The following is a 14,268-nucleotide window of genomic DNA, read 5'->3' on the forward strand; positions in this document are numbered from 1 at the left end:
CTTGTCTTCCAGAAGGGATTCACAGGAAAAAAGTTTGAGGAACACTCTTCTAGAGGATAAAGGCAGTGGGAGAGGGAGAAAAGAATTATCTTGGGAAACTTGTCTGGAGTAGTTTGGAGGAAGTGTTTTCCAAATTCCTCAGAGGATGAGGAGTTTATGAATGCCAGTCTGGAGTGAAAAAGTGAGCTGAGGGAAAGGAGTCTGGGGAAGGACTGCCAGCAGATAATTGTCTTGGAAAAAAATCTGAGCTAACCGAGGTTTCTGATCAGATGTGCTGGGAGGTGCTTTGAGGTAAATAAAATATGAGAAATGAGAAACCTTTGAATTTCCTACTTTGGGGGCTAACAAGGAACCCAGGGCAGGCATTGAGAGGCTTTCCCTAGGCTTTGGTCCTCAAAGAGGAGAAAATCTGCATTTGTCAATTCTCCCAAGGAGCTTCTGGGATCATACAGAGAGCGGAGAAGGTTAAAGTCACACAGTATTAGAATGTGTTGCACCAACATCAAAGGTCATGCCAACCCTCTCTTCCACCCACCACAGTAAATGGGTTTTGCCTGGACAGAAGAGGGTGAAAAGGGTCCAAAAGAGTAGAAAGGAAAATTCAGGGGCATTTTTAAAGATGAGATGATCAGAGGGAATTGCTTTACCCATATTGCGTTTGGCTTTATTATAGTTATTCTTCAGTGATGATACTGTCTCTGCAATTTATTTATTTTTTATTTTTATTCTTTATTTATTATTTATTTTATTATTTATATATTTGTCTATTTATTTGCAATTTATAATATGGACATAAATCTCCCTTTGAGATGGAATTGCCCATCAAAGCACTCCCAGACAACTCTAGACACATCCCACAACTGCAGCCATCTTTCTGGTAGACTGGGGAAACACTTCTCCTAACCTCAAGCACTCATCGGTCATGGAGTGAAAACTGATGGCACAATGGCCTTTGACTGTACAAGGAAGGAAATAATGACAGTGACAATAGTGACAATAGATAAGCACAATAGTGTCTAGGCCTGCACTGTCTTATGAGGCTTTCCTCTATCATCTATGACAGCAATCCTTTCTGCAACTCTAGGGAGAGGAAGCATTAATTACCTTTTAGAGATGAAGAGATTGAAGCCCAGAGCAGGCAAATAAATGGTCTAAAGCCATGCATGAGGAAAAATGGCAGAGCCAGGATTTGGATTGTTTTCCTCTCACTCCAAATCAGTTCTCTAAGATAGTGTAGGCAGAGGCAGTATTCTTACGGGCTTTCTGCCAGAACCATTTACTTAGAAAGTCTTTTATCTTGGCAAATGCACCAAGTGTCTCAATACTTACACCTTTTAACAAGGTTAAGGGCACAGATACATTATGAGCCCTTCTCCTGGGAAAGCCACGCATCTATTCAAGCTCAGAAGCATATGTGATGAGCACCATGGCAAAGTGCCACTTGCCTTTCATGTGTTCTTAGCGTCTTTCACTCTTCTAAGATCCATCAAGATACTCCATGCCTCTGTAGCTTCTAATGGAGCTAGAAACAAGGTTAAACTCACCCCAGTGATTGTTGGGTATACTCAATTAAAACATCTAGGGACCTATCTCAGGCACCTGGAACATCTGGCCGTAACCCAGAACATGTACATTTCTGGTGTATGCCAAATCCATGAGTTGGCCTTTCTTCATTTGTAATGATTTTTCAGGTCATTTGTATGGAAGGACATTAAGCTCTGCTTTTGTCTTTCTTCTGTACCAAATTCACCACAAGGTCTTGAGAAACTCACCTCACCTCTTGGGGCTTCAATTTTCAGACTTAAAGAAATTAAGTTTTAGTATTTTACAGTCATCAGGAAGACGTCAGATGTTTTCAGGGTGTCATCTTTTCCTGCTGGGATGCTGACTCATATGGTAGGTCCATCTGACTTCAAAAGCTGGGCCCTATCTACTCTGTCAGACTGATCTCTAGGGCTTCTTGTGGCTTTTGCAATGTATCACTCTGTATTCCCTGAATTACCAAAGAAATTCTAAGAGTGTCAATGGAATATCCCAAACTTTCCAGCTAATAAATATTAAGTAAGGAGTCAAATCTATAGCCTCCCATCCACTACCACACTGCATTTATTTCCAAAATAGCCTCAAAGAGAAAAAGTGTGCTTTAAATACACTTGCCTTTTTTTCTATTAAATATTATTAATTCTTTAAAAAAACACTGGATTTTTAGTTGTGTATGCGAGTGTGAAACCAGGTTCTATTCATCATTAATTGCAAGAATTTAGGTATATAGCAATGTCCTTTTCCCCCCATCTTTTAAAAGTTTATAATATTTTAATGCTGCCTCCTTTGTTGATTGCTGCAAATGAGACAATGTAAGTCAAGCGAATGTGGTAAAGTGTTTACACAGAACGGATAATAATAGTAAAAAAGACCTAGAGATATCTTATTTGTCCTTTGTTAGGCAAGTTATACAGAATGTTTGGGCAAAAACTGCATAAAAACCTTGGGGTTGGGCAACCCAGGTGGCTCAGCGGTTTGGCGCCGCCTTCAGCCCAGGGTGTGATCCTGGAGACCCAGGATCAAGTCCCATGTCGGTCTCCCTGCGTGGAGCCTGCTTCTCCCTCTGCCTGTGTCTCTGCCTCTCTCTCTCTCTCTCTCTCTCTCTCTCTCTCTCTCTCTCCTCTCTGTGTTTCTCATGAATAAATAAATAAAATCTTTAAAAAACAAAACAAAACAAAAAAAAAAAACCTTGGGGTTAAACATGAAGCAAAACATTTGAAAATAAGAAAAATAGACATGAAATGGAAGTTTTGGTCAAGGCAGATGATGGTCACTAATGATCACTAGGTTTCTCACTTAGTGGTTCTAAACCAGGGATTATTAGGCATTGTCTAAAGATAATTTTGGTTGCTGCAATTTGGTGGGGGTAGGGGAGGGGGTGGTTGTTACTGACATCTAGTGGATAGAGGCCAGGCATGGTGCTAAACAATCTGCAATGCATTTATTTCTTTTAAAAAAATTTTTTTTTTTTTATTTATGATAGGCACACAGTGAGAGAGAGAGAGGCAGAGACACAGGCAGAGGGAGAAGCAGGCTCCATGCACCGGGAGCCTGACGTGGGATTCGATCCCGGGTCTCCAGGATCGCGCCCTGGGCCAAAGGCAGGCGCTAAACCGCTGCGCCAACCAGGGATCCCTGCAATGCATTTAAACAGCCCTCAACAACAGTGAATTTTCTGGGCCAAAATGTTAATAGTGTTGAGGCTGAGAAATCCTGGCTTATTAGAAGTGGCATGAGTTAAGAAATCAGTATATCTTGTTTATTCCTGTGCCTTAGCATTTAGCACTGTACTTGGTATAAAGTGGACTCATCTATCTATCTATCTATCTATCTATCTATCTATCTATCTATCTATTACATTTGTTGAGTAGATGAACAAGGAAATGGAACATTCACAGAGAACCAGATAATGCAAGTTGAATCTAATTCAGATGGCCATGGAAAATCTTAGTTCTTCTCAGTATCCTTTCAGTTTATGCTTCATCTTCTTTACTTTCTTGCCCTGTCAAAGCTTCTTCCCTTTCTTTCCACCCCCAAAACTAGGCAAGAATAAGTATAGCCTATCAAATCTGAGAATGCCTAAGAGCAATAAATAATGCTTATAAGACGCAAGCTTTGCATGAACTCTTCTAGCTACCCTCTTCAAACCATCCATGGCAGCCAGACAGTAATCAAATCTGTAAATAAATGGATTCATTCTTATTCCTTCTCTGAGCATGAATAGATAGGACCAAAAGCATATATTTCTTGCAAATGTCTTGCTAAAACAGTTCAATTATGCTTTTAGGAAAACACATACAAGGCCATGAAATAGAAACTAGGTTTAGGTGAGAAAAATGGTAAATAAAAGGCATTTAGTTCTGGGGGTGCAAATATTATCTGTTCATCCCTGTATCTCCCATGCCTAGCCTGGTGCCTGGCACATGGCAGGCATCCTTAAATATATAATGAATGAAAGGAGGGCCTAGTGAAGTCAGTGTTCCAACCTTACTCTCAAATCTGCCTCCCAAATAATTTCTTTTAAGTTTTCAATTAAAAAAAAAACATGTTAAGTCTCAACATCCAATTTCACAGGAAGGCAATTTGAATGCCATAGATTTTGAAAAATTGTATCCACTTTTCTCTGTTATGGAGATCCAAAACCAGATAAAGACATATGGGTTCATCAATGAGAGGCAGATGTCAATATGGTGACTTAAGAAGTCCTTGTAGTAATAATTTGTGTCGGATGCAAACATTCTTAAGGCCATATTATACCAGAAATAAAATAAGCCTGAAATACTTGTCACATCTTTGCCAGGAAGTCTACACTGAAACAATGTACGGTAATTTGGAAGGATTTAAAGATTCCGTAAGCAAGGCTAAAGAGGTCACTATCAATAGAAGCCTTCTGTTCTCAACACATCAGTCCCCCAGAGGACCATAACGTCATGATTATCCAGTTATATTGGCCAACCCAAAGCTCCACAGTGAACTGTTTGCCCTGTGTTGGGAATAAGCTTTCCAGAAACTATAGTGGAATGTGTTTCAAGTTGGCTCAGAACAATTTTCCATTAGTACTTTTGGCTAGAATCTGTGTTAAAAAAAATGACCGCTGTAAAATATATTAATTATGCAGATCCATTAGTCAGCAGAGTGGAAAGACTGAGGTGTTTCCATTTTCAACTCATCCCTAATCTTTAAACATTTAAAGATACACTGATGACCAAGAACCTCTTTTAGAGGATTCAACACTTCGTGTAACTCATATCAAGCTCAAAATCTTCACTGATTCTATTTTCTTATGCAAGTACAGAATAGGACCACTAGCTCTGTTTGTACACCAGCTTAGAATGTTTGATGACAAATTCAAGACTACTCCAACTCTCATTATGTCCTATACCAGCTGGTTTCTCCTTACTTAATAGATTATTTTTAAGCTCTTAATGATCAACATGTTTAAGTAGACATATCCATAGCCAAAGAAAAGACAGAAGGAAACATAGGTAAGATAAAGTGCAATCTCTCCTGCTATTTATTTTGGATTTGATCACCTCTGTGAAGAAAGCTGTCTCTTGCAGATGGAGACTGAAATATGACACGCTTCATAAAACTGTCTTTAGGTTTAGTTTTAAGGAAGATCCTGTATTTGATGAGCACTGTGGCTGAGCATAACATATTTCGTTATAGTAAAAGTGCTCATTTGATGGCTCTAATATATTTAGAATCCTCATAAATAGTGTTGGAAAAGGCAGATTGATTTAAGTGTCTTTATCCTGACTGGCTCTAAATACCACACTTTCTGATTAAACCAGCCAATTATTATTTTTTTAGAGCAAGAAAAAGAAGTAATAGAGAATCAATAAGTTTCCAAGCTTGCCTCCGACAAAAAGACTATCATTTTGGAAACATTTTATTGTGTGCTATATGCTGAATTCTTTTTAATTAACTGGGTGTCTACGCCAGGGTAGGAAGTGGAGAACTCAAAAGCTATTGCTTATTAGACACAGCAAATCAGACCAAAAAGTCAATGTGGTGGGTCAAACTTTAACTCTTAGTGCTTCCATTTTGTGGTGGGCTGTTCGGTTTCTTTGTTCATTTTTTTTAGATCCCTCTGAGTTTTGGTGAAATATAGTAAGGGGGTCCTGAGCTGGGTTCTATCTTCTAGTAACATTTCCATCATTCATAATCTGTTCTCTCTCGCTGGAGGGAATAAAATGAAACATTTCACAGACTCCCCTTATGACTAATGTGCCTTGCCTCCAGTCCAAAAACTGCCAGTTGAAGAGAAATTCTAAACATATTGATTCTATGTCACTTGCATTTTTCCCCCTATAAGACTCAACTGAATTTTATTGGCTTAAATGGATTTCAAATGGGACGCTCAGTTGCAAAAGAATACATTTGGGGACTCTGGATTTCAACTTTGTCACGCTCCTCAGCATGCTTATCAGCAGCTGTGTACGTTTTTTAATGACCCAGGTGGTATAGACACTTTGCAATATTCTACCTTAAGTGCCACCTCCATCCTTTCTAGCTAGCCAAAAGTGAGAGAAAATCATGCTGGAGTCAGTTAAAGGAAGTTGAGAATTATACAAAGTTCTCTACAAATAAATCAATTCAGTCACAACTGCTTTTTACATTTGCATCAATGACGAACCAGACTTGAAATTCCGATATTTACAAGTTATCATCCCATCTTTATTTTTACCCTACATTCAAGAGATTGAAAGTCAAAGGGATGGATTTCTTTTAATCAGTTAAAAAAGCTACCTTAATTTAGCCACTTCTGCATATATCTCTCCGTAGGCTGGCTCCCTTTCGTCATGTCCACATCTTTCTGGATGCACAAGTTGAGTGGAAATAAAGCATACATTCTCCAGTTTCAAACACATAATTAGCTTGGAGTCACAAAAGCACAGCCTGAGTAGAAGGAGGTTATGTAGGGTCGGAAGGGGGAAAACAGTAATGAAAATACAATGTATTATTGCAAGTCCCGAGAAATCATTCCAGTCTAGGAGTCAATTGAAGATTGCATGAAGTGAAGCCCTGACAGGGGACTCATGAAAAGCATGACTTTAGAATGAGCATATCTGGTTCTGAGTTTCATCACCATCACCAGCATCATTGTTATCATCATCACCATCATCACTGTCTTGCCTCAACAACTTACATACCTCCCCTATGTCCCTCTGTTTTCTTATCTGTAGAACGGGGAGGCTGTGTTAGCTACCTCGTAGAATGGTTGTGAAGGTTAAGCAAGCTGTGTAAAATGCTTGGCACAGTTAAGCATACTATAGGTACTTACTCAGTGGAAACCACTATTGCATTCTTTATTTTGCTAAAAAGAATAAATGATCTCATTGTGATATAAACATTCATTCCCTGTATTATTTTCCCCCAACATAGCACAGATTTTTATTCCTCAGAATAGATTACAACAGTTTTTTGGTGATGGCATTCTGGACTTATCTGAATTGATGCTTTTAAAGACTGTGCACACTAACCCTAAGTCAAACTAAGGATGCTGACCTGTTTAAGACATAGATACCCCATTCATTGCCCTTCCGATGTCAGTGAGTCTAAACATGTTTAGAAGCTTAACACTTTTGTAAACTGGCAGCCTGGAGGAATAGACAGATGCTTTTACCCGCAGGGTGCTATCCCTCTCACATCTTCATTAATCTATATTACTGAACAGCTTCAGATGATGATAAACTCCATTTTCAGCTAACAACTTTGTACATAACTTATTCTAAAGCCATAAAAGGAGAAGGATGACAAAAGACATTAGAGATGTGGAGGAAGAGGGGCTGGGTGGGGAGGGAGACGGATGTTCAATGCTCTTGACTTCATTTAGCAGTAAATATCAACAGCCCAAGGATAAAAGTTTTGTTTGTTTTGCAGTGAATGGTTGGCTAAGGAACACTTGGTTCCAGCGATAGTTTATGGCATTGAAAGCTGTTATTAGTAACACTGTGACCACAGTAAGAAGCAGTGGAAGTTCATGTGGATTTGTAGCATTTTTTTTTGAGGCTGAACTATTTTTGAGGCTGAATTAGATTAATCAGAATTTAAAATTCTGTTTGTCAGAAAGAGTCACTTCATTCCAGCATGCAAAGGGTGTGTGAGGAGCAGAAGGCCTCAAAGAAAGTAGGAGTGAGGATCAGTGCATTTCCTAGACACTCATTACTAGTTCCATGAATTGTCCTTAGATGATGCAGGATCTAAATAATTGCCATTCTGAAGATTCTATGCCTAATAAGTCCAGGCATGCATGACGTTCCCAACTTCACTTTCAAAATCTTGGAAAAATATATAGCCAGACCTCATTTTGCTTTTTATTCAAAGGTGCCTTTAACTTTCATTACAAATATATTCTAATTCATTTCACTATGAGAAAGTCTGTGCCGATTGGTTGATTGTGTAACATAAAGAGAAAATTAAAGCATCAGTTTGTTTCCGTTGGAGCAGTTACTTAATCATCTTATCACTGTCTAGGGTAATTATATTAACAGAATTTCTCCCAGACTTCTGAGTTAATAACAAAGAATTCAGACCTCCTAATACTCTCTGGAAACAAAAGAAAAACGCAGCTAGCCAGGTAATGCATTTAAAAGTCATTACTAGCAGCGGTGACCAGATAGGCATGTTGCACTAGTTTGAACTTAATAACAGCAACTTTTCTCTTGATCAGCTTCGGATACAGAAGCATGAGAGCCAGGGCTGGGCATCTGACAGATGGTGACACAAATACATAGTGCAAAGAAAGAAGAGAAGCAACAGCTACTTGTGATTACATCTTTTCACGGAATGCTAAGGATTTACTTTAATGACATGAATACTTTTCATAAATTCAGTTCATTTAAAGGTGCACAAGTACCCAATCTTACAGGGAAACTCATCTCATTCATTCCATCTTTATAAGACCTTATGAAATTAGCACACCCCTTTCGGCACTGCATACAATGTTTGGTAGCTATTCATGGAGTTTAAGAAATTATTGTTCTGACACTGACAAAGAAACTTTCATTAAAATGGCAAGCAGGTTGTAACACAATGAATATACTTAGGACATTAAATACTCCAAAGGGGAGAGGTAGAGTGACATTATATTTTTATAAAGCCAAAAATAAGTTTGCTTAAATAGTTTCCTTACTATGTTAAAAGAAGCCCGACACATCCTTCAACAACTAAGGTAAGCATCACATTATCACACAGCACAGCCTCTTTGACTTAAAAATATAAATATAAGAAGGCAAAGTAAAAAAATAAAAGATGTAAGATTTCAAAAATGATATCTGGAGAGAAAAGTATGCAGCCTAAATGTACCTATGCAAATACACATGCACACACACATACACACACATCTCCACAGCCAGCAGTAAATCACGAGAGATATAAAAACTTACCGGAGCAAATATCACCATACACATTTACAAAAGAATTGATAATCCAACTTCCCTCTCCTGAAAGAAAATAGAGGTTGTCTCATACTAAAAATAAAGCTTCTCTGTCCACAGCACCAGCCACTTGTCCCTCTTTTTATGAAGCAAAGGAGGAGAACAAGAAAATCAATGAGGAGGGAAAGTGAGATGTTATACCAATCAGGTAGCAGCTCCTGCCTTATTTGCAGAGAGATGGCAAAACGGTCATATTGTTAGACAGTGACAACCCACAGCCGAAGTACAGCAACCTGATACTTCCCTCTGGTGAAAGGCTGCCTGCCTTGTGGGGAGGTGGTTACCATCATGGTGAGCTCCCACACTTGGCTCTTTGCTCACAACTGCAAGCACGGGGCTGCTGTGCGCAAGCAGGCTGCATCATGAAGAGAGCACCATCTCCCCCTTTACTCCGGGAGCCCCCTCCTCCCTCAACATAGCGCTTAGAAACAAACTGGGAAACAAAAAGGAGCCAGGATTTTGTGGGTTGGGGGAGTGGGTGGGAAGTGGTGGTTTTATAAAATCCTGATGAATAGATTTGCATAGATTAGGTAAATGTTTATATGTTTGTTTAAAAAAAATTGCCCTCGTTTTTATGGAAATGCCTGGATGTTATGCATGATACCCACTTGAGAAATTCATGCACCACCCATAAATAATCATTAAGGTGATGGTATGGGAAGACTTTTCTGGCTCTGGCAACTGGGGAAGGGAAGGGACAAATTACAACTTGGTTGCTCATTTGTTGCAGGAGTGTTACCTAAACCTTCTGCAAAATTATAAAACTGAAAAGGCTTCAGAGGTTTAAACATGACCTGGGTTTGCTTTTCCTATGAACGGGCTTCTGCAGGAAGGAGATGAGCTTGGCTAGTTCAAGGGGCCGAAATCATGGCATCCTGAAGCAACATGTTTTGAGGGGACTGGCACTGAATTCATGGAGAGGCTGCCCACAGCTCCCCTGCTCCCCTCACACTGGCTTCCTGAGGGCAATTTCTCTTGGTGGCCTGTACCTCATCATTGGCCCAAGAGACTTCTATGCCTCTTCCCATTCTGTTCCCCATTTGAGGCCCCACTCAGCATAGAAATAGTGTTAGGCTGACTCAGGTGTCTCTGTTTCACCTTTTGTGCCACTGGTGATGGCCAGACCCAAACTCACCTTGACTGGCCACGTTTTTTATTGGTAGATATTAATTCAGAATTTGTCCAGAGTCTTTCTCTGGCTCCCACACCCCTCTGTCTCTGTATCTCTCACACACACAGCACCACCACCACACTGCATCATACATCATTATCACCATTACCTCTTTCATCCTTCTCTATACACAGAGTAACCACTTTGTGGGCAGGAAAAGGCAGCTGGCCATGTGGGAGGTTATAGGACCAAACAAACAAACAGATAAGCAAAACATGATGAGGAAGCAACCTGGGGTCTCTTCCTGAACCTCTACTTACCAGCCATGTGACTTGGGTAGTCTCTTAAGATCTCTGAGCCTCAGGCTGTAAAATAGGCATGCTAATACCTCATAGTGCTGTCATTAGAGTAATGTGGGGAACTAATGAAAGAGGGCTAAGGCAGTGCTTTCCAACCCAAACTACACACAGACAACCTGAAATAAGGATCCTTCAGCTGCCTTTCTCTTCCAGCTTTGATCTGCTTGTTCCTTACACACAGACCTTCAGGATACTTAGGAATGCTTCAAATTGTGCACAACTCATGGCCCCTTTGAAATTCTGATAGGAAGCTTACGCCCCCTTACTCTCTCTGCCACCCCCCCTCATCTGCCAATTGAAAAATCATTGCATTTCAATGAGGGATGTTACTCAGGGGAGTAAATTACGCAAGTGAACACAGTTGAAGCAGAACAAAATAGGCTAAGAACCACCAGGCATTTAAGTTCACACCCAGCAAACATTGTTGAATAAATGAATGAAAAATTGACTGAAGGAATAATGTCCCGATACTGAAGGCCACAGTTCCTGCCAGGTGGCTGCTTGGTGAGCAGTGTTGGAGTAGAGCTAAGGAAGTCGCTGTTCTGGCCACACATCCAGAGGGGAGAATGACATTTTTTTTCTTATAACATGCACTTTAATATATATATATATATTTTTTTTGATTTTTTTAATTGGAGTTCAATTTGCCAACATTTAGCATAACACCCAGTGCTCATCCCGTCAAGTGCCCCCCTCAGTGCCCATCACCCAGTCACCCCATGCCCCTGCCCACCTCTCTTTCCACCATCCCTTGTTCATTTCCCAGAGTTAGGTGTCTCTCATGTTTTGTCACCCTCACTGATATTTTCACTCATTTTCTCTCCTTTCCCTTTATTCCCTTTCACTAATTTTTATATTCCTCAAATGAATGAGACCATATAATGTTTGTCCTTTTCCAACTGACTTATTTCACTCAGCATAATACCCTCCTGTTCTACCAACGTCGAAGCAAATGGTGGGTATTTGTCGTTTCTAATGGCTGAGTAATATTCCATTGTATACATAGACCACATCTTCTTTATCCATTCATCTTTTGATGGACACCGAGGCTCCTTCCACAGTTTGGATATTGTGGACATGGCTGCTATAAACATCGGGGTGCAGGTGTCCCGGCCTTTCACTGCATCAAGAATGATATTTAATAGTTTCTTCAGGGTGGAGAGTGAGTCAGTCTCATCAATTTTGAATATTAAGAGCCCCATTTCAGGAAAAAGAAAATTTTTGTCTTCCACATAATAGTGAACATTTCTTGAATATTTGCTGTCAGATGATCTTCTAAGAGATTTCCTTCCTTTCCTTTCCCTTCCTTTCCCTTTCCCTTTTCCTCCCTTTTGTATAAGTGGATTACCTTAAGTGGGCATCACAAAACTAGGAAGAGCTACTATTTTCATTCCAATTTACCAGAGAGGAAATCAAGATGGGGTTAAGTAACCTAATCAAAGGTACACAGTCAATAATTATTAAAGTCAAGACTTGAACCTAGTCAGATGCCAGAGTCCAAGCTGTTAATAACTCCCCTCTAGTAACTACATGACAGTACTTATGCTTTTATTTATTTAGCCTACAGGATATGAGTATACACATACGGATACACAGACCCTGAAATAATTTCACAGCTCTTCTCACTGTGTAGATTCATACACAGACCCTGAAATAATTTCACAGCTCTTCTCACTGTGTAGATTCACAGTATAGAGACCAGGAACTCTGGTGTCGACTGGTCCACTGAGCTGACAAATCCCATGCCTAGGCTCTGCTGATCTTGTATGAACTTGGCCACCTTATTTAATACCCTAGGAGATAGGAGGCATAAGCCTCAGTCTTGGGATTTCTGGTGGTCTGTTGATGACCCTTTGTGTCCTCTTATATGTCTATGCTTCAGGTTTTCTCACAGTTTGAAAGGTTTCCACCAAATGATCTAAAGGCCTTCCTGGATCCACTTTGACTAGATAAAGGTCTAATACTAAAAATTCAAATTTGATGGTTGAGTTATCTTTTTTTGGCCTCATATTTTGTGTCAAATAAAGTATTAACATTCTCTACATCTTCCTTGCTACCACCTTACCACCAATCATCTCCCACCTGAGCCAATGCAATAGACCCCCGACAGGTCATCCTTTTACTCTTATCCTTATAAATCATTCTCTGTGTATTATCTACATTGAGCTATTGAAAGTATAAATTAAATCATATCACTCATCTGAGAAAAATTTCAAGAGCTGTCCAGTAGGCTCAAAGTAAAACTGAAATTCTTTACTATGGCTGCAAAGCCTTATGTGTCCTGGCTCCTGTATACCTTTTGCTTGCATCTAATTCCAACCCTCTCTCTCTCTACTCCTCAGCCACACTGGCCTTCTATGCTTTTGCACTTGCTATTCTTTCTGCCTGGAACCTTCTCTACTTAGGTCTTTGCCTACCATCTCCTCCTCTGCCATTTTCTTCTTACTTATACTCTGTTCTTCAGAGGGTCCTTCTTTCCTGACCCTACCCTAAAAAAAAACTCTCTTTCTTCCCAACTACACCTTTTCACATATCCTCTTTTTTTTTTTTTAATTGTCATTGGTATTGTGTGTGAGATGTGTTTTTTTTGGTACTTCATATTGCCCTTGTTTATTTATTGTTTTAATATCTTTCTTCACTAGGAGACAACCTTTATGGAAGTAGGAAACTTGTTTTGCTCAATACGATAACTTTGGTGTTTAATAGAGTACTTGGCACATAGCAGGTGCTCAACTGATATGTGTTGGATAAACAAATGTTAAATAAATGAATAAATCAACATGAAAACAAATTAGGCTTAAAAACAGAGGCAAAGAAATCTAAATTTATAAAAGGAGCTTAACCTTGAAATGCAGGGCAGGTGAACAAGGGTGACTGATTCATTCATATTAATGGACACAAACTGTTTTCACTGCTTCATTCAGGGAATACTCTTCAAAGGTTGCAGATTTCAGCATCATATTGATTAAAATGGAGGTCATGTCAAAAATAGTGGAGAGTGCCTGTTGTGAACCACACTGATCAGATGTTTTATAGAAACTTGGGTTCCCAGGGTTCAGTTCACTTAGGCCCATAAAGAGAAGCTGCTATTTTGATACTCAACTGTATATTTGTCATTAGAGAGGAAGTAGTCCTGTCAGCTAGCCACTTAGACTGTCCTTACCTTCCAATTTATCAGACAGTTCAGACAGTTGGATACCACTCTCTAACATGCCATTGGAACTTACAAAAATAAAGCCATATGCCATTATTTGATGGTTCTTGTTTGAAATGTGATATTAACATTGTTGCCTCTGCCTTAAAAATAACACTTATCCATTATTAGGCTATTAAAAATAGAAGTACAGTGTTTTCTAAATTGAGCATTTGTAGAGAAGGTTAAGTAGATTAAAATAATCTGTGAGTCTCTGAAAATCTCATTAGCAATGCTAATTTCCAATATGGTCCAATCTTTAACTCTGATCTTTCAACTGAGCATGGCCTTCAGATAACTTCAAACAAATTTTTTTTTTTTTCTTTGAACTGGAAAGCTTGTCTCTCCTTTGGTGGACATACCTTCTGGTGCATGTAACAGTTCCTCTTCTTTACTGCTTCTATTCCTAAACATCTGGCCTCTCATTAGGAATCCTTTCAGGCCTGCCTGCTCCAGGGTTAGACAGTGGGAGAGCTAGCTTTCTAAGCATTTAGCAAACATGGAGAAGAAAATTCCAGCACTGTGAGGATCACTCCTTTGCTGTGGGGGAAGGGAAGTAATCAAAGACAAGAAGACTACTCTGGCCATTCTAATAAAGGACCAAGGGAGTTAGCTGAGTTT

The 14,268-nt window shown here is 39.5% G+C and overlaps 1 protein-coding gene across 2 annotated transcripts in view; it reads right to left on the minus strand.

The window, feature by feature from the left end:
- Positions 1-14,268, minus strand: part of SYNPR (synaptoporin) — a 295,671-nt gene that overhangs the window by 136,339 nt on the left and 145,064 nt on the right. Inside the window, exon 1 of one of the 2 annotated variants that reach the window (XM_055342696.1) lies at positions 8,934-9,040. The exons of the other annotated variant lie outside the window; for it this stretch is intronic. Within the exon in view, the coding sequence (XP_055198671.1) occupies positions 8,934-8,957 (24 nt within the window). The 5' untranslated portion in view covers positions 8,958-9,040. Of the gene's footprint in view, positions 1-8,933; positions 9,041-14,268 lie in introns of those variants that run through there. 2 annotated transcript variants of the gene reach the window in all.

This window comes from Nyctereutes procyonoides, unplaced genomic scaffold, assembly GCF_905146905.1.
Source record: "Nyctereutes procyonoides isolate TBG_1078 unplaced genomic scaffold, NYPRO_anot_genome, whole genome shotgun sequence".
NCBI lineage: Eukaryota > Metazoa > Chordata > Mammalia > Carnivora > Canidae > Nyctereutes > Nyctereutes procyonoides.